General features: G+C 36.8%; 1 protein-coding gene and 2 long non-coding RNA genes across 3 annotated transcripts; 1 reads left to right on the top strand and 2 right to left on the bottom strand.

Moving 5' to 3' along the window:
- Positions 1-603: 603 nt before the first annotated feature.
- LOC103130979 (uncharacterized) lies at positions 604-5,020 on the bottom strand. Its single transcript, XR_475302.2, has 3 exons — positions 4,635-5,020; positions 1,024-1,127; positions 604-698 (listed from the first exon to the last, which is right to left on the bottom strand). It is a non-coding gene; the product is annotated as an uncharacterized LOC103130979 (long non-coding RNA).
- Positions 5,021-5,606: 586 nt separating this feature from the next.
- Positions 5,607-23,673, top strand: LOC103130978 (homeobox protein Hox-B9a). The gene is made up of 2 exons (XM_007542516.2): positions 5,607-6,467; positions 20,973-23,673. Exons 1-2 carry the CDS (start codon positions 5,873-5,875, stop codon positions 21,206-21,208), a joined length of 831 nt encoding a protein of 276 aa, XP_007542578.1. The 5' UTR covers positions 5,607-5,872; the 3' UTR covers positions 21,209-23,673.
- Positions 14,790-19,945, bottom strand: LOC107834641 (uncharacterized). Its single transcript, XR_001660453.1, has 5 exons — positions 17,973-19,945; positions 17,560-17,732; positions 17,193-17,354; positions 15,660-17,075; positions 14,790-15,568 (listed from the first exon to the last, which is right to left on the bottom strand). It is a non-coding gene; the product is annotated as an uncharacterized LOC107834641 (long non-coding RNA).
- Positions 23,674-25,352: the final 1,679 nt, after the last annotated feature.

The raw sequence follows: 25,352 nt of genomic DNA, 5'->3' as shown, positions 1-25,352 counted from the left end.
CAGATTTCAACCACAAAACAACGTTGATTCAATGTCACAGTTTCAACGGTTTGATTGGATGGTTGTTTGATGGTTGATCCACCGTCATTTGTCGACTTCAACCGAATATCAATTATTCTACCTATTTTTCAACGTTGATTTAACATCATGTGCTATCTGGGTTCTCATCCCCTTCTGCTCCATTCTTTCCAAACAGCTCCTGACTCCAGTTTTTGGTTCTGGGTTTCTAATTCTTTGGCTGTGAAGGCTGGAAGGACGACCTCATCTGGCGAGTCCATCTCTTCAGCAGAATCAGTGGCTGTTCGGTCAGCGTCCTCCAACCAAGACCCTGCATTTGACCTCCTCTAAGGTTTTGAAGATAAAAACTAAAATCTACAAAACCAATTAAAACTCAGTAAAACTCAGTAAAATAAAATAAACATTTATTATCATTGAATTCAGATCATTTGAATTAAATTATTTGAATTCAGATAACTCAGTTATTTGAATTATTTATTTTTTAAATCAATAATTATTTATTTGAATTAAATATTTAATTAATTATTTAATTCCAAGAATAGAATTAAAAATATAATGATACACACATTCCAAGTGTCCTTGTGTTGTGTTGTGTTGTGTTGTGTTGGATCATGTTGTCGGTTGCTGAAGCTGGTATGAGCCTCTTATCCAAGTTGGATTAGGAGGTGAAGGTTCAGTTCCTGTAGATGACAAAAGTTGTGTGAGAGTTTTATAATCTTTGCCTTTTCCTCTTCCTCACCAAGAATGTGAATAGATCTGAGCTTATTTGTGACAAATAAATATTTTATTTTTAAAAAATCTGCATAAACTTCAGCATGGTTTATTTAATTAAGGGAAGTTTTGTGCCTTAAGACTTGATTATCATGTTTTTCAAAGTGTTTTGTAAAACTGTCATAAAGCCAGATATCACACTAAAGTAATACAAAAACATCAAATTTAAGAAGACCGTGAAGAACTCCCTTTCTTTGCAGCTAACAATATAATTACTCCCATGCATAAACTTACTTTGTCTTTTAGCCCTACCCTCCATGACCTCTGCTTCTGTCTCTGTTTAGAGATGTGACACTTCTGCAGCCACGCAATGTTTCTGTCTTGCTATCAGTTGTCATCTGAAAGTACATATAAAACAAAGTAGACATTACTTTAATCACCGTACTACAGCAAACATTCAGACACTGTTATATAAATAATATGAAACAACAATGTTTATTATTTTTGAAGCATAGGTAAAATATGTTTTCAGCAAGGTTCTTGCATGCTTAGAAAGATGTCCAGAATTTCTAAGAGTTTTCAAGAGAGGAGAGAGGTACATGTTTTATTTGAAATCTAACTTCTCAGTCAGGAAGTTTTTCACCTGACTACCCACTCTGCCTTGCTCTGAATGGGAAAGTTCTGGAGTCGCACAATTAAATAGTTATGTGGACCACCGTGTAAGAAGCAGCTTCAACATGTTTCTAACACGATCTCAGTATACTACTGGGAATCATTAATAAAACAAAGCAAGACATTTTCAACAGAAGACAAAACAAAACATTTCCAGAGGCATAAAACTTATAATGGAAGCTGAGACGTCTGAGGGAATGGCACCACCTCCTCCACGCTGCCTTCACATTACAAACGTGGCTTTTTACACTCTAGTCTGATGTTTGATATTTGAGAAGCCATTGTTTTATCAGACTGAGAACTTTTGAAAATTTGTACATAACAGTTTTGCTGCCAAAGTGTTCCACTTTTACCATGCACATTTCTCTCTAACATGCAAAACATTTGTTATAAATTACCAAAAAGCATATTCAGCATATTTGTTTTCAAATAAAGATGATATTAACTAAAGTACCCAAAGTAATAGATATGTAACTTTATACTGACAAAGGTGTATGAAATCTTTTTTTCTTTCAAAAATAGCATTTATGACATCCATTTTGGCAGTGCTAGTCAGTACAATGTTTTTACTTGTGAACACAATCTGATGGGCAATCATCAGCTGGTTATGAAGAACAGAAAAAGGAATTAAAAGATGTAACTTTCTGTTGTCCTACAACTAACTTTAGGGGATTTCTTTTGTAAGTCTCTTGCAAAACCGCTTCAAATTCATATATCATGTTTGCTGAAAGCAAATATTAACATGCTTTTGCCTTTTCTGCTTGTTTCAGTTTTCCCAGTACAGATACACCTGCATGCCTTTATCTATTATGAGAACAGACCAAGAGGTTATAACAGCAAAGCGTCCACCTACTGTCATTCGTTTCATCATAACCTATTGTATAGTTGATTAAAATGAACTCCAGTCAGATGGGAATACTCAGGTTTTTAGACAATAAGAGAATGCAGATATTGTCCCCACGAGAAATAGAGAGAGTGAGCAATATGGAACATGGCCCTTCACATGCAGGAGCAGTATTTAAACAGATCTGTTCTCTAGGTGGATAAATGAATGGATGGACGGAGAAATTTAATTTTGGATCTGATCATTTTCTTTCGAGTTAATGTTTTGAAACAGTTTCCATTGCTGTGTTTTGATCACTGATATTTTCCACAGTCTATTGTGAGTTGGGTATATTATCCAGTGAATTATTATGGTTGAAGGGGAAAATAAAAAAAAGATTAAAAAAAAAGAAAGAATATATTTTTGCAATGTTGTGATGTTATTCCAGATTGTAGTGATCCTGATCAGGAAGATAAACCTCAATTCTAACAAACTATTTTGGGACAATTAAAATGGTCTGTGCCAATTTTTTTGGGTATTGAATTATTTTTAAACACGATGTTGTCATTTATTGGTAAAACAAATTTCTGTTCATTTTAAATTCCCATTTTTGGAGAAATTTTGTTTCTTACCAAAATTTCTGAGGCGTTGTTATAAAAATTATTATTTTTTTCCAGATTAACATTTGTTTGTAAATGAATGTGAGAACAAAGTAAATTTTCTCAAATATATAATTATTATTGTATAATAATAATAATAATAATAATAATAATAATAATAATAATAATAATAATAATAATAAACATTATTATTTTTATTTATTTGCATACTTGAAATTGGCTGAGTCCAGTTTTGTAAAAGCAGATCACTTCTTGTTTTAAATTAAGATGACTGCGGTGCTTTTATATTTATTTCGAAAATAAATATAATAAATAATTGACTGTTGGTCAAATTAAGCACAAATTCTGCGCTATATCATTAACACCGAAAAAGCTTCTGCACGGAACCAAACATAATTCTCAGAATATCAGTAAGTTAATTGCTAAGAATATGGAAGATAATATAAACTGTGGAGTGGCAGATTTAAAAGACAAAGGATTTCATGGCAATTTATTTTTTCTGTAAATACTTTAATGAAGCTTGCAAAATGCTCTACTAATGTCTTCGGGTGCAGATGTAAAACCCTTTTCTCTTAAGAAATTGTCTATCAATTTTCAAGCGCTTTAAAGTGATGCCATTGAGTATGCTGAACCTCTGCAAACTTGATTCGCGTCTTCGGGAAAGTTCGCTATATGAGCCGATTAATTAGCTTCAAGCGGTGCAAGAACTGACGAGAAAATGCGTTACCTTCCTGTTGAAAACATTGCTTTCTGAATGTGTCATCAAATCCAGATGTAATAACGAAATAAGTCTCACCACGTTGGCTTTTTAATGAAACTCACATTATCACGTAATCGCAGATTAAGTAATTGGGAAAATATGCGCGGGAGGGGGTCTGCTTCTCCCAAATCTCCACTCTAACCCCACTGAAGCTCTGTACTGAAACTCTGCTCCACAGATAACATTTTCAAGCTTTTTGCACTCCGCTGTTCTCAATTAACGCGCTGTCTGGATGACTGTAAACCCACAGGGTGGAGGCCCTGTGAAAATTGGAAATTCCCTCAGCCTGCGGTCTGAGAGGACATTTTGACGGAAAAGATACTCACTGTGACTGCAAGGCAAAGCAGGCTTCAGCAATAATCACACAAATCATAAAGAAAGCATGCTTAAAATGCTCTTAAAAGGACAATGTTATGTACCAGATGAAACGAACAATCGAAAATAAAAGGAAGTACACTGAGTTTAGTCTGTTTATGCATTTAATTAATCAGTGTAACCTTATGTAGGGCATTATTTGAAAGCGTGAATCGCTTCATACCCAACTGGAATTGATGCTTCGGATTTGGTCACAAAAAACATGTCAGAAAACATTAAATTGTTTTCTGACATTAAAAACAATTTAATGTCAGATTTTTTTTCGAATCTATTCCAGTCATTACAATTTCAGAACAAATATAGAAAAAACAAATTTAATTGAATTAAGTTTAACTTGATTTAGTACAGCTTAGTTAAATGATTTCATAATTTCCGAACGAAGCTATTCTCAAGGTGAAGCACAAAATAAACCCAATTTACATCCAGTTGGACAGAAATTATTCTCTGTCCAAACACATTCAGATTAGTCTAATTTATTCCAATACAATGAAAAAGTTAGATTTAAATTAAATTACAAAAGATTATATGACTGAAGCCACAATTTTGAGTTCATTATTTGACTTACCATACTGATGACGTCAGTTGTTTTTGTTTTTTCTCTCGGTCCCTCCAGCCCCCCCTCCAGTCCGCTCTCACTTTTCGTCATCATGCTTACCCTCAAACATTGATCATATCGCAGATCAACAGAGCCCAATGTTCCTCTTTCTCGCAGCCAGCAGCTCCTTTTCTTTCCTCCTTCCAGCTTCACTTTCCCAGCCGAGGCGCACTGTACCCGCTCGGTTTGAAGCCTGCGTCTTCCAGTGCGCACGACCACGAGCCGTGGCCTATAAAGCAGAAACAATCAACTTGGAGGTTTTATTGTGGCTTTAAATGAGCCTCAGAAAGTAGCTGAAATAGTTTGCCCTTTAAAGTCAAGAGGCATTGCCACGCAGGACCTAGTTTAATAGAGATAATTAACAAACGTTAATTTGCCAATAAAAATAGTGTCATGCAGCTCTAGAGCTACAAGAAAAAACTACAAGCTAAGTTCAGGAGGAAAGTAAATAATGACAGAAGCTCCAGTGGGATTTTTTCAGTTAACTTGTCTTTTCTGGCAAAATGAATTAGGACTGGTGAGTTAGTGTAATAGTGATTTAAGTGCATACCCACCAAACACAGAGCTGATTTAAGAGGTAAATGCTTGGCCGCAATATGGCAGCACTGACTACTCTCTTGGTTATTATTATACATTCTGCAATGCGCGTGCTGCGTGACCCAAACGTTGCGTTTGAGTCATCGTAAAATAAAATAAATAAATAAATAAATAAAAATTGCATTCAGTTGACCCCTCATAGTTTGAATGCAGTTTGCACAGAACACTATCGGCTGGAATGCAATTTATTTTTATTCAGTAAAAATTATAGTGGAGAATTTACAGACATTTTTTTATTTGGCTGTAAACGCTGCACTACAATGACGTGAAGGGATGGTGGTGGACAAAGAGAGAGCTGATAGACCTACGTCTCGTGTTTTTACTTCTTTCTTTTTTTCGAGGGGGAGGGGGGGTTGGAGGGGGTACGTTTTTATTTTTTTTATTTTTTTGCTGCAGCGGCGCTTTTCCAGGCTCAGGGTAAAGGTCCGGCCAATCGCACAGACCTTACTAACCCGCCAACATTTACGATGGGTAGGCTGTAGCACTTTGTTTCGCTATACTGAGCAAGTTGGTGATGGGGGAGGGGGAAGGGCTCAGAGAAAGAGAGAGAGAGAGAGAGAGAGGGAGAGAGAGAGAGAGAGAGCTCTGAACGTAATCTGCAGAAGGGAGTGGGAAATAAGAGAGTGACAAAATTACCTTAATGTCTCTGCTTTTGTTCTGCATGAAGTAAACTTGCCGCGTATTCTAGATAATGTCCAAGAATGTCCATTTCTGGGACTTTGAGCAACTATTACGTGGACTCCATCATAAGTCACGATAGTGACGAACTCTCAGGCGCGCCTCGCTTCTCCAGCGTCCAGTTTCCCGTTTCCACCTCTGCTGCGACCGATGGAGCCGCGCACTCCGAGAACGCTCATTCCGAGCCATATCCATCCTGCAGCTTCCAGCCCAAAGGTCCGGTCTTTTCATCACCCTGGGGCCCCTTCGGCCCGCACCACGGAACTAGTGGTCTCCCTGCAGTCTACCATCCCTACATCCCTGGCCAGCATGTCGCCTCAGGAGCCGCAGACACAAGATACATCCGCTCATGGCTGGACTGCGCTCCGCGAGACTCCGAGTCTTTCCCGGGCCAGAGCCAGGCGGGGCAGGTCAAACTGGAACCCCAGCTCACCCATCAAGGCGGGGAGCTTCCCATCAAAATCAGCGGACAACACGAGACTACCACATACATTCTAGAATCGATTTCCACGGCGGAACCCGAGCTGAACCTCCATCCGACTTCCATTCAGGGATCAGGATTTGACTCTTCAAAGGATGTCTGTGAAGGGAGTAAAGACAAGGACAGCGCGGATCAAAGTAAGTAATGAGAGCAGGAAATGATGCGAGGGAAAACTGCATGGGAGACAGTAAATACTTTAATGCCGCCTTAAAACAAGAAGAAAGAACCCATATATATATATATATATATATATATATATATATATATATATATATATGTGTGTGTGTGTGTGTGTGTGTGTGTGTGTGTGTAGGGGTGTGTGTGTGTATGTGTGTGTGTATATTCAATCTTAGATGGATTTTAAACATTTAAAATCCATCTAACAGTCTCTGAAAAACTAAGTATATTTGCGTAACAATTGATTCCTCTTTCAAAAATACTAAAACATGTTTTGCATTCATTTTATCATCGCTTTTACTCAAATGGAGAGCAGACTGATTCTCTACTCTCACCAGAGACAAGGAGTGTTAAGGTTAGACAACAGACATCATTTAAAGTATTGCGAACACAGACAGACTGCTGGGAGTAGAGTGAATTCTTATAAAAATGCTCACAATAATATATAATTGTTTGCATTTTTGCATATTACAGCCATTCTGTTTAGCTCCATCTATTATCAGAGCTAGAATAAAGCGGTCTCTTACTTCACCTCCCAGAGACAAACAAGTCAAAAGAAACAAACAGATACACATATATCAATACCCAGCTAGCAAAAATACGAGCCAAGCACAGACACATTTATTTGACTGATCTTAACATTACTGGGGTCCAGAATTTTGTGGCGCTTTTAAAGTAAGAAAGATGCAAAGACTTGTTCTCCAGTCAGCATATGTCAGTAGTTTTAGCTTTTACATTTCATTGGCTCGGTTTACAACCAGGCTGACTGTGCACCTTCATATCGTTATTTTTTAAGAATCTGATGTTTGATTTTTTTCAGCTCTGCAACTGTTTAGTTTTCTTAACCGTGAAGGATCCTGGAACAGAGCAGAATAGCTGTATTTGTCCCGATAATACACCAAAGTCAACTGGAAAATAGTTAGGGTCATGATTGTGATTATTTTCGTAGCAAATTTTGACTATAGCTAAAGGAAGATAATAACTGGCTTGGGTCGAATTAAGCGACTCTTAATTTAGTGTAGTTCTCTGCTGGCTGGCCTGTATCGTACGTGTCTGCGTTTTCACGAACACTACTAAACACAATCCTGTAATTATCGTCGAATATTCAGTTAAAAATAATTTCCAATATTTCATCATTTATTTTAAACGTATTTTTTGTATGTGTACAACTCGGTCTTGTTCTTTTAATCGGAGCAGAACATGTTGCGCTTTCGACTAAAACAGATCTCTGTCTCAACAGAGGCTTTTTCAGAAGCAGAAATAAAAACTGAACACAATTTATCAGAGCACTGCTAACGCACGCACGTACGCACACACACACGCACACACACAACCAAATGCAGTCACTATTACAGCATGTTAGCGAGCGATACATCAAAGCAGTGAGCCGGTTCAGGGCTGGGTGGAGCCCAGCAGGTTCCAGGCTGAATTATTAGACTTCCCCCCCGACACTGAGATCCAGACCGAACTGCTGATTGGGAAGGTTTATTTGTCTACACTGGTAAAGGAGGGAACTATGTGTCTGTTATTTTAAAGCGTAAGCGTATATATATATATATATATATATTTTTTTTTTTTTTTTTTTAAATTAAATCTTGTGTTCTGCAGTAATTTGTTTTTCAGTAAGCACCGAGAACCTCATTGTAAAGATACACAAATCATCAGTCTAATTCATTTCAGTTGAAATAGAAAAAAGAACATATTAACGTGTAGACGATTTCATTAAAAATTTATTAAATAACACAACAAACTTTAAAAACGTGACCAGCATATCCTGATATTGCTATATAATTATGAAGCTCTTTCTTTTTTGGCTTTAAAAGCTGGTGTAATCGGTCTGACAAGTACTGGGACATTGACAGAGAATGCTGAATACATCGTACTGACTTGTTGGGTCCATGGTTGGTAGTTGCTTCGTTCATGTTAAAATCGTAGGAAAATATTATAATAATCTAATTTCTGATAATGTCGCAGAAAAGTAGAAATGGTGACTGAAATAGTTTTCATTTCTGGTGCCTGGAGTCCTGAGAAAACAATAACATCACATTGTTGCAATAAGAACGATCTCTAAATAGTAATTTAGAGATTTATTTATAAGCTTACAACATTATAAGCTTATGTGGTCGAAATCAAAGGGCTAAAAAATTCAAAGTTTTAAATGATCATGTTACATAAAAAACCCAAAAAGAATTAAACAACCTTAAATAGGAATGAAAAATGAATTTTATTTATGTCAAGTATTTGGAAAGTTGTAGATATGCAAAGTCTTTATTTCAGGATATCGAGTCAACTTCGACTCAACAGCAACACCGCAAAACTTCCTGCTTCTAAAATATTTGGTTTCAGGAGAGGAAAGATTCCAGGGCCACAATCTGTAATTTGAAAACACGAGTTTGAAGAAGACAGCGTGACAGATACAGTAAACTTTTAACTTGAACTCTTTGAATGCATGTCTTATTCACTTTTCAGTAAGTAAAAGCAGTGAAATATTATATGCATAATGTTGACAGCAGGACAGTTGTCATAAAATGTTAAATAAAGTCTCATTGCAGCTACAGAATTTTCTTTGTGTTATGGGAGCTGGGCAGCCACCCAGAATAAACTACCAAATCACACTTCAGTCCTTGTGCTGCTGCTGGGTAAACTCACACAGTTATTACCTCAAAGTGAATTATGTTAACGCTGGATGAACAACCCCATTAATTGGCATGTTACTGTTGGTGAAGGGGAGAGACGGGGCACAGGGACAGGAAAATAAAATACGACTGTGAGATGTAACACTGCCTTTGGCATAAAAGAGAGGTCAATTTTTGTAACTATTAAAAGAAAATTGCAAAAGTAGAAGAGAATGGCCTGAGTTGTTGACATTTTGTTTTCTGTTTCTATGTAAATATCAACGAGGCCACACATCACATGGTTACCTAATCAGTGGCAGGTAACTATCACACAGGCCAACAATCACACAGCAGCATTATTCATCATTGGACATGAGTGTCCATCTTCTCTTCTATGTTGACAACACATTACCTGGCTGATGCACGGGTTGAATGATATAGATACAACTCAAACGCTCCGCCCCAACCCCACACATACATTCTCAGACTCACACAAGCACACCTTTCACTCTCCTCCACCCCCATTTGTCATCTTTGGTGACAACCATGGTTGTGGCCTTGCTCCAATAGTAATTAATGACTCTCAAGGTGATAACACACACGGCATGCAAAGGACCCACTTTACAGCTTGCTAGAAGTACTGCAAAACCCGCACCCAATCTCCACCAATACACATATACACACTGTCTCTTTTGCAAAAATTATGTTTTGATCTGAAATTTAATCAATCTTTTGCTTGCTGGCCACATTGGACACTCTGAACATGCTGGAGAAAATTGATTCCAGAGGGTATTGAGGACATGTTCTATGATAGAAGTTGTTGGTTACAGGAAGAATAGAGAATAGGGCACCTATCATTCAGATCCAGATGGGTCTGATGTTACAGCACTATGTTGGTCTATTATTCCTGTTTCAACACTGCATTATATATAGCAAGTTCCTCTGTTTATCTATTTTTAATCTTTAAAATATAAAACATGGGTCTCCACCTTATTTGTCACATCAGTCTATTAAAATAAAAACATTGCTTAAGATGAAATGCACATGAAAAAATAATCTATTATTATTATTATTATTATTATTATTATTGTTGTTGTTATTATTAATTTATTTTCATTTTTTATTATTTTTATTTTTTTACTTGAACACGGAAGATTGAAAAGTATTCCACACAGAGAGTTAATTTAGCTTTTCTGAGTTACTGAGTCAATAACTGGTTGGTAGAGCCAAGATCATTCTTGCTTTCTTCAGTTCAGTAACTGAAGAAAGCAAGATGCCTCTTTGTGCATCCAAAGCTGATTACTGAAAGTCTGATGAAGAAATTGGGTATAAATTGAGTAAAAATTGATGACACATTAAGTCAAAACTGAGATTAAGCTATAGGTGGTATTCAGAAAATACCTTCTTACGTTTTTAAGTTTTTGTGCTTTTAGACTGCAACAATTACAGTCAATGCTTTTCCATTTCCCCCAAAATCCACAAAAAATTGTCGTGTACCATACTGGAAAGATTTTTTTTTCTCCTTAGACACCAGGTAAGATCAGTATGTAAAGTAAACTACATTTACAGATATATTAATACTTCTCACCAGCTGTAAATTCAGGGATAATCTTAAGGGTTAAAATAATGTAAAAGCATTTTCTTTCAGAATTCAACATAGGTGACATGTTTCATAGTAAACATTTCTTTATAGTAGAACAGACATTTCCAAGCCCTAAAGAAGGCCAATATGTGAAAAACAAGTCTTGACTAATTGCATCAATCTGAAAGCAATAAAAATACTGAGGGTGAGGATTTTGAAGTTTGTTGTGAAAAACAAGGCAGGCCACATCATGAGGCAAAGTAATGTTGAGAAAGAATGTAACTGTTGGTTTTTCTCCCCTTTCAAAAATAGGAATATTCAATTCAAAGGCCCTAATTATGTACCACACAATGTGATTTAGTATTTCACATCCATGTTACCACAAAGCAACACATAATCTACATCACTTTTGTTTTCTACGTGTCTCGGCGCTTTAGAGGTTCCAAGAAGACGCAAGAGAACTATATTACATAAAAGACATTTTTTATTTTATTGTATAGCATCTTTGAGAATCCTTGGAGGATTCTCAAAGATGCTATACTTTTATGAGGGTTGAAAAGCACTATATAAGTCTCATATTGTTTCATTTAATATAAAATGAAACAATACGTTAGCATAAAGGCTATGCTAACGTAGCCTTTATTTTCTCATAACTAAAATAATGGAAAAAAGCAATTTTTTTTTTTCTGATTTAACTGCTGGTTTTAGCTGTTTCTGTTAGGTTTTATCAAGGCAAACATGTAAAAGATGCACCATTAAATAAAAAGCAAACATTAACATCATACACAGCAAATTCAAAAGTGTTAAATGTTTTGGTGTTAGTAGACTTTGTGCAAAAGCAGAGTTAATTTTACTCTAATAGAGTCACATTCTGTTTCTGTAACTCTGGGGTGTATCTTATTAGTAGTTAAAATCCAGTGTTAAAACAAAGTGTTTCGTATCAAATCTAGAGGTGTTAAAATAGAACCAATAACTCTTTACTTCTTAACTCTGAACTCCTACAGCGGCTATAACACTGAAGGAGTTAATTCACTGACTCCGCCCCAGAATCATAGATTCCCACCGAAGCGAAGCGACAGAAGCCTACTCATTTCAGGACTATTTACTTTCCACCTGTCTGAGTTTTTTACTGCGCTTGGTAAGTAATTTTTTTCTGAGATGGTTTATAACTATTATTTTGAGTTGAGCTCAACCTGTATGATAGATGTCACGGTCGACACAAGGCTAGGTGTTAGTTAGTATATTTAGCTTAGCATGCCGAATGTTAGCGGAGTATAAGTGTTGAAAAAAATCGACCGGGTGAAGATTCAATCAAATTCTTGGCTAAATTGAACATATCCGTATGTTTTTTCATGATGTTGAACGTTTACATGAATATTGGTCAGATTTATCAACCTTTCTGATCGATTTTTTTCCCTTTGAAAAACTGTTGACAGCATTATTCCCGGCCTTATGTCTTATATAGGTTTTGCAGCATGTTTTAATCCTTTTATTGCCTTTTTGTATATATTAGAACCAGTCTGGTGGTTGAGGATGAATCGCCAGTCGTCAGCCTAACCTCCCTCTCCCGATCCTTCTGTAACCCAGTCTAAATTAAAGGTATTTTGTGTGAGTTAAGTTCATGAAGGGTGAAATAATTTAAAATGTGTTAAACATGTTTGCTTAAATATGTTAAAATTGTTATAAATAAGTGTTAATAAAAAGCTGTATTTACAGGTATTTGATGTAACAAATACACATATTTGGGAAATATGTAGTTAAAACAGAAAGAAATCTTTACCATATTTTATTTTGAAGGGCTCATGTTTGTAAGAGGAAGTGGTGTAGAGCACAGCAACCTTACTGGTCCGTGGTTGGCTGAGGGTCAGGGGCACGATAGGAGAACGGAGGGAAGAGACAGGAAGTAACGGGAGAGAGAGGGAAAGAAAAAAAAGAGATGAACCGCGCTGGAAAAACGTGGGGAGTTAAGAGTGATATGTAGGTATCTAAGCTTTCAATTCGACAGCTTATTTATAGATGTCAACTTCACGCTCTTATTACAGTTACTGTGAGGATTTCAAATCGAAATTCATTATACAGTTGAGTGAGAATTATCGGTGATGCTCGCCATAGCGCATAACATTCACTAGCGCCGTGAATGCTAATTGACTGTGCCTGTTAGTACTGGGAGCTAGCTCGGCAACCAGGAAACTTCGTGGGAGCATTCCGGTTTGCCGGAGGACTGTGTCGGTTTTTCCTGCTGTTTCCCGGATCCGGTGGACCGAAGGACTGGAGGAGGAGCTGACACCATGTGGACAGCTGTGACTCAGGATAAAGATTTTTCCTTGGAATGAGGTGCAGCTATTCCACGCTTCCTCACCGCATCAGGCCTGCAACGGGTTTGTTTGGGACCTCATTTTAGTTCGTTATTGCCGGTGTTCTGTCAGATAGCCATACGCTGTCAGAATATCATACATGCAGTCAGTACGCATGCCCGCGCATGCGCATTAAGAAGTCAGACCGTCAGCACAGTGGTCAGTTCAGCATACGCAACAAGTTATGACGAAAATAAGTCATTAAATTGTCTATAATATCACATAATATGATAACTAGATAAATATACATGCGTTGTCGTGGTTTAAAAGTGTATTTAAAGCAGGTCTGGCTGCAGCTGCAGTCAACTACAACACACGCCTGTGTAAAACTCATTAACCTACTTAACCGCTAAGTCAGGATGCCATACAGCTGTTAATAACAAAGTGTATGATGATCTACGTCATGATTCTATGTTGATGATTAAATAAAATCATATGGTAATGACAGCATATACATGTATGAGCTAAGCGTATGACTGTCTGACAACGTATGCTGATCTGACAGAACACCGGCTTAGGAGAACATTTAAGTGTGGGCCCACATTAGCTACATAGGAGATTGAAGTATTGTGTGTTTTGTGATTTTACGTTTATGTTTAATACATGTTCCCCAGTTCCAAACTCATAAAGGTGTGTTTTGATTTTTTATTTTTTTATTTTTTTTTTTGTAGTACAGACAAGTACTGATGTAATCTTTCTCAAAGGGTGAAACTCAACATAGGTCTACACACGAGAGTGTATGAAAGTTATTATTTGTGAGTACACAGGTTTAATGAACTCAGGAGCCCTTACCTACTTTAAAGTGGTATATAGTTGGGCTACACTTCCAAGGATTCTTCGAAGATTCAAGCTCCAAAAATTATTATGTAACTGTTAATATCTCTGAAACCCTACATTTCTGTAATTGAGGCTTGAGAGTTGTAGTAAATTTATTCATTCGTTCCATTCCTCATTGTTATGTTTTTTTGTTTGTTATGATCCAGAGACCGACACGACACGGCACGACACTGGCTGTCGTACTCAGAGACTGAAGACTGTCTAATGCAGTAGAGGAGCATGTTGATGTTCCCGGCCAAACATCACGAACAGCCTAATAACCTGAAGACAATCTGTTAGTGAGTGGACATCTCTTTGGGGGAGTGAAGAGAGGAACTGTCTCTTACCAACAGAAACATAATCCGGATAAGAAATGATGAATCTGATAATCAGGTTGTTCTATTATGTACACTCTAAGAAATAATCCTGTAAATTTACAGTAACATACTGGCAGCTATAGACGCCAGAAGTTTACTGTAATACACAGTAGCTGTACCGTAATTAATCCTGACAGTAGGTTACCGTCAATGCAAGTACGGTATAGATACTGTGAAATAAAGGTAAACTTCTGGCGTCTGTAGCTGCCAGTAGTTTACCGTTTTTTTTTTAAAACGGTAAAATACTGGCGTCTGTAGCTGCCAGTAGTTTACCGTTTTTTTTTTTTAAACGGTAAAATACTGGCGTCTGTAGCTGCCAGTAGTTTACCGTTCTTTGAAAGAATGGTAAAATACTGGCGTCTGTAGCTGCCAGTAGTTTACCATTTTTTGAAAGAACGGTAAAATCCTGGCGTCTATAGCTGCCAGTAGTTTACCGTTCTTTCGTAAGAATGGTAATCTACCTTTTTTCTGAAATAATAACAAAAAATACTGATAGCTACGGACGCCAGTTCTTTTTTTTTTTTTTACCGTTCTTTCCAAAAAACGGTAAAAACAAAAAAAAAGCTGGCGTCTGTAGATACCACATTTACCTTTTCAATCCTGTACCTTTTAAAGTGGTGTAGTACTGTAAGTAAATTCTGTAATGACACCAACACACCGCAGATGTAGTACCGTCACCAGGGTTTATTAGAAATAATAGGGAGCTGCTATTCCTCAGGCTGCAGCTCGCCCCTCTAACAAATCGTTACACTCAACTGAATAGCTTCACTGCTAACACACACTGAACTCTCCGCTCTTCCGGTGTTCTGTCAGATCAGCATCGGTCCTGGTCCTCTCGCTCCCCTGATCCCCCGCCCACATGACAGGTCCATCACATGTGAGTGGGAGTCAGCAGAGTCAGACAGGGGAACCCCATAACACTCTACACATAACAGTGATCACAATGCAACTTATAACAAATACACATAACCATATGGACACCAGCAGAACTAAAATACAGAATCGTTAAAATACTATGGTGGTCGACGGGTGCAAATGCGCAGCAAACACGAGAAAAACAAATACAACAAAGAAAAGATGCAAACAAAAAAGAGATGCAAAAAATATATATAAAAACAAGAGTTCCAGACCACTAGAGCTTTGTGTCCGAGTTCAGGGTCTGCATCCTTTCAAGCTTATTCTGTCATGGGCTTGAGAAACGACCTGTTGAGAAACGATATGAGAAACGGAATAGGGGTCCTGCGAAGGCAGAGAGCATTGCAGAGAGAAGCTGTAGCCTTCAGCTAGCTGCCTAGCCTCCACCTCGGCGTTATGTTGCTTAGCAACCGTGACACGATTTATACTTGTTTGTAGGCGAGAATGTAGATGTGTAAATCTCACATTTCTGCTCGGTTCGTTAGTGCATCACCTTATTGCAATATTGCTCCGACGTTTTCGGAGATGTCTGCTCCCGCTGTATTAACACCCAGCTCCCCTCGCCTGCTGGTCCAGGTTTCGTATTCCACGGGAGAACACCTGACTCATTTGGGCTTTCCCAAATGACAATTAAACACAGATATTAAGTCAGGTAATATAGTTGTCATATTTTGGTTCACTAAAATATTTCATTTATTCCTGAGCAAATCGGTTTGACTTTTTAAAGTTAAGCCTAAAAATACAATAGTTTGATTAAACTGTCTTACCTGAGATCTGGTAAGACAATACAGTTTGTAAGAGATTTGAAAAGGGATACTTTGCTTACATTCCTTGTGTAAATGTGCTATACGTGTTTGAACATTTTAGAATCAGACTAACAGATTTTTTAAATATGCAACAGCCTTTAATACAAAAAGTGAAGAGTAATAGAGAAATCAGGAGAAAAAAAAATATTTTGAGTCCGTTTTTTTTCTTCGCTGCTACGTGATTCATGTTGTCACGGTTGCTAAGCAACATAACGCCAAGGTAGAGGCTAAGCAGCTAGGTGAAAGCTACAGCTTCTCTCTTCCGGTTGTCGAGGACCCAAAGATGCAAAACCTGACTTCGGACACAGCTGTTCTTTGTTCGACTCCCCCTAGTGGTCTGGATCACTTCTGTTTTCAGCATTTTTTGTTTGCATCTCTTTTTTGTTGCATGAGTTTTTCTCGTCTTTGCTGGGTGTTTGTACCTGTTGGCCACCGTAAAATACAGTGGTGAAAGTAAATATACCTTCAGATAGTAGCGTTCCAGTATTTTTAACAGTAAATTTAGTTTTACTCCTGCATTCACTTTATGAGTAAACTACTGCCAAGAAAACTGTAATGCTACTTTTTAAAGTACAGTCTTAGTTTTACAATAGAATACCTGACCCAGTGTAGGCTTCTTAGAAGTGGTACAATTGATGCGGTTCTAAAATGCATAATCTGCATAATCAGAACTTCACATAACACAAAAGAGGATGCGATAAGTAACCGTCAGCACAGAATTTTTATTTAAAGGCACCACTATGCCTCAAACCACATATATTTCCAATATCTTCAAACATTCAAAACAAATAACACATAACCATTCCTCAGAGAACTGGTAAAATATAGGCCTTCAAAGTCAATATATAATTTCACTAACACTGGAATAAAAATTGAAGACTTTCAGTTTACAGCGACATAAACTGGGTTTATCTAATTAATTTTTACAATCTTATGAACATATAAACACAGTTCTTAAAGAAATATCCATGCTTTGGGTATCACTAAACAAATAAATGACAAAGGACTTCCAAAATCTAAAATTCAACATGACTGAAATAATGTGGAATTCTAGTATTAACAGGGTTTTAAAATGTGATTTTCAAGAGTCCAAGTGGCACTTACTTTATTTGATGCAGATGAAGGCACCGTCCAACATGGAAAAAGAAGAGACAATACAATTTAGATCCTAAATAATATGAAAACAGAAATATTTCAAAGAAAATTAAAGAACAACTAACCTAAATGAGATGCCACTCAAAGTCCATCAGGTTTTTGATGAGGGTGGAAACCTGAACATTGACCGTCACTTTTTCTTTTGAATGGTCTTTCCTATCTGTTTGGATACCATTTTCCCATGACCGGCCTTTGTGCCCCTTTCTGTGTTATTCCCAATGAAGCGACTAAAAAACAAAATCAAAAATGGGAAAATTCCTGAGAATACAAATAGTGTGGCATTTTGAATACAGCTGTTACAATATATAAATAAAGCTGTTTTTAATTACGTAAAGAGAAAACATCACCACCTTTGTCAAATGTTAATCATAACTTGCTTTAGAACTTTAAAACCAGGTCATTGTAAAAAAAAAAATATAGGAATGGTTTTACCGTTGAATGAACTCCAAAGTCTTGGCTGCCTCATGTTGATATTGGAGGTTGAAGATGAAGAAGATGGACATGTCCAGTCTGGAATGTTGGCTGGAGCCTCTCAAAGACAATATGGCCTTCAATGCTGACCATGCAGAAAACTGCTTGCCATAGGGACTGTAATAAGCCAAGTCCTTAATTGGAAGAAGATAAAACAAATCTCTTATTGATACAGTATGCATTTAAATGATCGTCATAATAAAGAGTGTCCACTCTGCCAGGTAAAGTAAAAGCAAGGATCTTAAACTCCTCGATTGTCGCGCAAGTCACATCAATGTTGAAAAGTGTAGGCTGGATTAATTTACAGACGTAGAGGAATTCATGGTACTTTGCACTGAAGGTGAAGTGTGCTTTGAAAGTTCATCAAAAGCTACCTTGGATGACCTTGTGATCACTGATGGTGAAGTGTCTTTGGTGCTGCTCTTGTTTTCACCGACATGCAGGAGGAAGGGCTGTCCCGGTTGCACGGCAATGAGGAAGGCTTCAACACTGGCTTGCATCTTTGACATAATGATAAGAAGACGAATAATAAAAATTATTAAATATATTTAGCAGCACAGCTACATTCAGATAGCAAACAAAGCCAATGAGAAACTGCTTCTACAAAGAAGTAGGATCATTAGAATAACCACATACCTGCACATATCTGAAAACATGGTCCACAGTTTGACATGAGCTGTTTTGGATTCTTCTTGTGGCCTACAAAGCACATGAACCAACAGAAGAATGCCTGGTTTCCCCAGCCTGGAGGAACAACAGGATAAATAGCAGACACATTAGGATAATAAAGATAAGAAAAAAATAGGCAGCCAATATGTCATTGTTTATTATCATTATTATTTATAGAGACAAAAACATTTTGGCTCAGCTTTGATTGCATAGATCAAACCACCGGTTCAGCACAGCCACTCTCCCCGTTATGCCATCTATAGCCAAAAACTTCAAGAAAATGACTCCGCAGCTAAATAATGTTAACTCAAACAGCCTTTCTGACAGTTTTAGTGTTCGTTTAACGACCCGACACCCCGTGCTACACCTGCTTGGCTAGCTTTAGCTGCTAACTAAAATAATAAACCAAGAGTGCTCACATCCAGTCCTCGTGAGCTACCGTCCTGCAACATTTTGATGCATCTTTACTCCAACAGACTAGGATCAGCTCCGAACAGACCTGCTAACCAGGCATTCATTTGATTCAGGTGTGTTAATTGGTGCGGGGAAGCATCTGAAAGTTGCAGGATGGCAGCTCTCAAGGACTGGACTTGAGCTCCCCTGTACTGAACAGTTGTACCGTGATATCCAAACAAATAAACTTACGTTAAGCATAAGTTGATACTCTTGCACAAAGAGAAAGTTAATGCATTCATAAAAAATAATCAAAATTAAAAACATGATGGTCTTAACATGGAACTTACCTTGTTTTGTTTTTTGTTTTTTTTAAATAGATCTTTATTGAGATATAGAATACATAACAGTATAATGCAGCATACATTGTGGTATAATGTCCGCCAGGGAGTTACAAACATTGAGACAATACATCACCATTACATTACATAAATACATTAAAGAGAGAACATAAAGAGCATGTTTTAATAGCTTTGGGGAACTTACCTTGTTATGATAAGCTCCAGACAAGACGCCATACTGCTGTCTCTCAGGCAAACACGTAACGTCACAGATACGTTGCGATTGTGGGAGCAACTCTTTATCAAACACCATTTCTTTAGGGAAGCTGACAAACCTATCTTTAAATTTGACTAAACAAGTGTTTAATTAACATTGTATTTTTAACGTACAACACCAACATTGGTAATCTAACACTTTTGATTATGCTCTGTAGATTTCGATTCATTCCCTAAAAGATTTATTATGGAAAGTATTTTTGTCTTTCCATTTAATATTTAAATGCTGGTTCTCTAAGATGCAAATACAAGTAAAATGTCTTGCCTAGGAAAAAAACTGTATTTTGCGGTAGTTTACTGCCAGTTGTCAGTCTTGATTGTGACAATAGAAGAAGACATCAAATTTACAATATCCTACCATATTTTGGTATAACAGTATGTTACTGCTGGAATTCCGCTGTAAATTTACAGCCATTTCTAAGTGCGTACTGAAATATCCAGTAATCTACCTGTTAAAAGAAAATGTACTCTATCATATTACATGAACTGCTTGCTTTACTTTCTCCACCTTGTACTTTGAACAATTTCATGCATATTGTATTGAAGAAAAATTTATGAGGCATACTGCATTTTGTATTGCACAGCTGATATGTCAGACCTTTTAATAAGCGATATGTGAATGAAAGCAACATGTGAAACATGCACATTATTCCATGTAATATGTTTTGTAATTATGGTGCACATTTTTAAATAAATGCATTTGAGAAAATCACTGCCTCTTTATTAAATGTTTATTTTCCAAAGAATTTTTAGAAGTTCAAAACAATAAAATACCTATCTAATATTAATTACAAATAACTCTTAAGAAGTTAAAAAAAATACTCTGTGAGAGTTAATATTAAGATCTAACACTGAATTAGTGTTAGTAAGCAGATTTGATATTTGACACTTTATAAGAGTTAAGGTACCAACTCTCCAAAAATAGTTAAATTAACACTTTAACTATATATAGACACTATATATATATAGACACTTTTAAAGTGTTGAAATCAAATCTGACAGAGTTAATCTGGGCCTGCTGGATTTGCTGTGTACATTCAAATATCTTCTTCAAGAGATATTTTTTCTGCTTCCTAAAGGAACAATCAAAGGTAATGCAGCGACATCTGTAACATGATCTTCATAGTCCCAGAAGAGAAAGAATGATAATGAAAGTTTTACAGAGCTGTAATTCATCTTCCTTGTGTGTGTGTTTTGTGTGTGGGTGTACGTGTGCCTGTGTGTGTGTGCGTTGGGTGTTTTTTGTGTGCTTGTAATCATCGAGGGAAATAATCTTTTTGATTCTGAAATATTTTTAGTCATAACATCTATTTATCTATTGAACCACAATCTTTTCCTTCTACTCTGTGACATTTTTATGTGTTGAATATCAGAATTGTGCATTTTAAATGTTGAAGCAAACACCCGGCTTCTATCAAGAGCATAAAAATCTCCTGATGGGAGAGTTTTTTATGGTCATGACTGTAGTTCTGTAATTGGGTAGCTTTCCAGCTTATTTTTTAGGCTTCAGATATTGCTTGCAATGATGAAATCATGATTGATGAAATCAGACTGTAATTTTGCTTATCCAACATGTTAACGTTTTGGTTTTGTGTTTCTCTTACACTTGATGTAGCAGCCATACCCCTCCCTCCCCCACTCTCTTTTCACATACATTGTCACATTCCTTTGTTTCTTCTCACTGTGTTCCTACAGATGACCCGTCAGCCAACTGGCTTCATGCACGCTCCTCCAGGAAGAAGAGGTGTCCATACACTAAGTACCAGACCCTAGAGCTTGAAAAGGAATTTTTGTTCAACATGTATCTCACAAGAGACCGGAGGCATGAAGTGGCCCGTGCACTGAACCTGACAGAGAGGCAGGTTAAGATTTGGTTCCAGAACCGGAGAATGAAAATGAAGAAACAGAGCAAAGACCAGACCAAGGAGTAGTGGGACTAAAGAGCACATTACAAATGATCACTCACCACTTTCTCTCTCTCTATCCCTCTCTCTCTCACTCTCTTACACCCACACATATACAGATTCATAGCATATAGTTAATTCATCATGAAGCACCTTTTTTGTATAACCAGCATACAATGGCCTTTCTGAACAGACATGTACATCAACCTTCATTTCCATCAGTTAGTCTCTTCAAATGATAAACCAGGAGGCTTTGACCAGTATTCAAAATATGCAAGAAAAAGTCAGATTCATACAGAGCTTTTAATGAAATCAGTGAATTGAGTTTAAATACATGAACACATAGATATAGTTAAGGGATGTGGGAAGTCCATTGGCTTGGACCAGAGTTTATAGAACCACCAACATCTGAAAGAAGATTAGTGTTCACTTCCTGTAATGCGTGAAATTGTTTAAGCTTATGTTAATGAATGAGGCTGATCGTGCAGCAGTTCCTTATGGGCATTTTCTCCTTTCAATTATTCTTTCTTTCTTTCAAACTGTGCTATTCCTTATTTTTGATACATGATGCCAACAGAAGCACATAGAAGTGGTGAAACTGTATCCAAAAATTAAATACCATCCACAGACTTATGCTAACATATGAATAATAACAGCTTTGTAAAGTTGTACAATTGTTTTAAATTTTGTTTAATTCAGACTGTACAAAACCACAAATTCAAGAAAAGACTATTCCATTATTTTTCGAACAAAGTATATTGTCTTTGTGAAAACACTCACCCTGAACTGACCTGTCCAGGGAGTGACCTGCTTCTTGGCCTGTGACCGCTGGAGATGGGCGCCAGCTTTGGAAAACCAGTTTCTCACCAGTCCTGACATTCCTAAAACAAGGACATTTATAGATTTGGCGGCTTTCTAAACAAGAGTTGCATTGTCTCAAGCAGCATGTGCAGCATACACAGATCATCAGTCAGCAGAAGGAAAATAACAGCATATTGCCATAGTCCAGATTTTATTCACTGTGCTGTCAAGTTGCATTTTAGAAGAAACTCTCTCTATTTTTCTACATACAAAATACTTAGTGTCTGCTATGCAAGGTTTTTGTTATTTCAGGATGTTTACTGCAAAAGGGCTATCAACTCCTGTAAGTAATGACTGCTTGAATGATTTGGCATCATTCACTGATGCTTAACTCCTGAACATGTTTCTATAACTACCGTGATACTTAGGATTGATTTCCTGTTTGTTTCTGCTGCTGTTTTAACATGATAGTTCTGACCATTATCGTTTGAGGATATCTTCTAAACATTTATGATTATTATGTTTCAATCAAAAACTGGTGGTGGCAATGTTGGCCAACCATTCTGTATCTGTGCTGTTGGGTGACGTGTGGACATGAATGGTATCTAGTTTGCATTTGGAAAAGTTTTGTGTGAGTAGAGTGTTAGTCATTGTGTGAGTGTAGGTGAATGCTGTTAAGTGTGCTCATGAGCAGATAAGTGTGAGTGAGTTCATGAGAGTGTGTGTGTGGTGAGGGGTTGGGGGTGTTGAGTTGAGTGCCAGCAAGTGAGAGTGTGAGTGCAAGTGTGTTCATGGGGCTGGGGCATGAACAGGTGAGTTTGGGTGAGTGTATGTAAATGTGTGCGAGTGTGGAGGAGTGTAACGTGGTCAACTAGAACAGTCCTATCCAGACAAGAGCTACAAATTTTAAAATAAGCAGCATCACACTCTCCATTGATGAGAGAAAATGTTTACATGGTTTGTGCATGCGTCGAGTTATTTTGAACAGGTTATTTTGTTGCCGTATTTTGTTGTGTGTTAAATCTATCTAAAGGCATTGCTTGCTGGAAATATTGCTAGAAAAATAATTAAAATGTCTTAACATGAAACATTTCTAATTTATTGTACACAAAGCAAGTAACCTTGTGTTTCATGATGAAATAAGTCGAATATGTTGAATATAATTTTTTTTGAAACATTATCTTGTGGTACTATGGATTATTTTCTGTTGTCCATGTTGTGCTGTCTGAATTATATAGTTTGAGGTCAGTCTGATGAGTTTTGTGTGTCTTTTATTGTGAATTTATTTGATAGTGATCATTAATGACTGTTTTGGAAAAGAGGAGAGGAAAAGATATGATAAAGATTAAGTAATGCTAAACAAAATTGATTTAAACACTCATTTTTATTGTGGTTTTTTAACCTTTAAAGACTTTGTGTTGGTTACTGTCTTAGTATTTTGATCTCCTGACAAAATGAATCTGTTGAGATTTGCTGTGGATTAATCTGGTCAGTGATCTTGAAATTAATACATATAATCTAAACCATGTGGTCACAGTAAGAATCTTTCTTAATGAGCACACAAACTCCTACTTTAGTTTTTTTTTTCTTCTTATATATTTTCCTCCCCTCTTCTCTCTGCATTGTATCTCATGCTTTGTGCACTGGCACTGCTCATCATAGATTCATATTAAATTTAAGACCTTATGCCAGTCTGACTTTTTTGGTTTCTGCTTCCTTTTTTAACTGTTTATTTTCAGTTGTTATTTATTTATTTTTTTACAGAGAAAGAGAGCAACAGCAATGATTTTGTTTAAATTAAAACATTTATTTTTCAGTGTGAAACTTGGATGAGATAGGAATGGGAACCTGTCTTATTTTTTCACCCCTTGAAAAAAAATCAGAACAGAATGAGATGTTGAGAAAGACTCGGATGAGTAAAGCATGTGGCTCAAATATGTCTCCTCAGTTGTGTCTCTGCTGCTGTACACTAGAGCTTAAAGGAAAAGGGCGTCAGTCTGGCTGAACACCAAAAGAAATCATAATTCCCTCTACACACCCACAAACACGCACACACACATATGCATACACACAAATAGATGACAAATACATTCACTGGGGGCCACATCATGCATCCATTAAGAGTTTGCAATGCCATTGTGGTTCCTGTTTGTCTTTACACAGAACAAGGCTGATCCACAGTATGATTCGCATTTCCAGGCTGTTATTACTTCTCTTTACAATTTTATGTTTCCAGTTTTTTTATAGGTGTAGTTAAGAATGCTTTTCCATTTGCAGTTTTTTAATATTGTTTAAGCACAATTTAGAAAACATGGGCTAGTTCTTCATCACACTTCAACAATTACCAAAATACTTCAGAATGTTTTCAATTTGGAACACTTCAGTCAAAGCTTACAATTTCTGATAAAAACCCTATTTTGTAGTCAAAACATCTGGTACATGCATCATGTGGTCTCATTGTTTGACTCAGTAAGACATTTCTTTGCTTATCTTTCAGATTTTGTTTTATTTTTTTTTTTTTATTGCTTAAGCACAATTTTGAAAACACAGCACACAGATTTTTCAACAATATCAAAAACTTATCTTACTACTTAACGGATCTCTAAAGTGACAGCATAGCAAACAGAAACTACTCAAAAGTGCTTTTAATATCACAATCATTTGTGGTTCGTGCTAAAGATGTTCTGGTTAAATTAAACTAGTAATTTTTCTGAGTTCAAGCTGTAACTGACAGGGTGTAACTCAAACCCTGCAGTCTTGGTTATTTTTTCTGCTTGGCTTGCCAAAACAGTTTAATAGTTTAGCACTTACAAATTAGCAGATTACATAAACAATAGTGTCTGCAAAGTGCATGTAAATTACCTAGGAGATAATATACGTAAACACATCTGTTTATTCTATATACCCATACCTGGGGTGGCTGCTCGTTCCCAACCACAGTGGTCAATGGACAGGGTACACCTTGGATGAGTCGCCAATCCATCACAGGGCAACACTGAGACATGTTTAATATGAAGGCATAAAAATTTACAATTTTCCATTGATGTGTATGTATAGTTAATCTCATTTGGTTGTATTAAATATGATTACTGAATTTACTGAGGGCATGCAGTGGTGCCATCCAAAACAGAAAAGTAAGGTTCTTCAATTTTTTTTGTAATTTTTACTCTAACATTCCTCCTATCTTAAAAAAGATGGGAGGTGTTTTAATAACCACACACACAGAAATTCTTACTTTGAAAACTTACATGACTGCATCACACTGCGGCCTGAACTTTACCCATATTTTAGCTTTACCAGTTGCTGCTTGGAAGCTGGAAAGAAGGACAGGGGCTACATATAACCAGTTGAGTGAGAAACTGAGCCAAAG

The sequence above is a fragment of the Poecilia formosa genome, unplaced genomic scaffold, assembly GCF_000485575.1.
Source record: "Poecilia formosa unplaced genomic scaffold, Poecilia_formosa-5.1.2 Scaffold704, whole genome shotgun sequence".
NCBI classification, from domain to species: domain Eukaryota; kingdom Metazoa; phylum Chordata; class Actinopteri; order Cyprinodontiformes; family Poeciliidae; genus Poecilia; species Poecilia formosa.
The sequence above is the reverse complement of the archived record's forward strand: the minus strand, read 5'-3'. Positions and strand labels throughout refer to the sequence as shown.

Excerpts from the sequence above, each read along its gene's own strand:
- LOC103130978 (XM_007542516.2), top strand. The coding sequence starts at position 5,873 with ATGTCCATTTCTGGGACTTTGAGCAACTATTACGTGGACTCCATCATA. Across the intron at positions 6,468-20,972 it reads CAAGGACAGCGCGGATCAAA|ATGACCCGTCAGCCAACTGG; the intron begins GTAAGTAATGAG and ends GTGTTCCTACAG.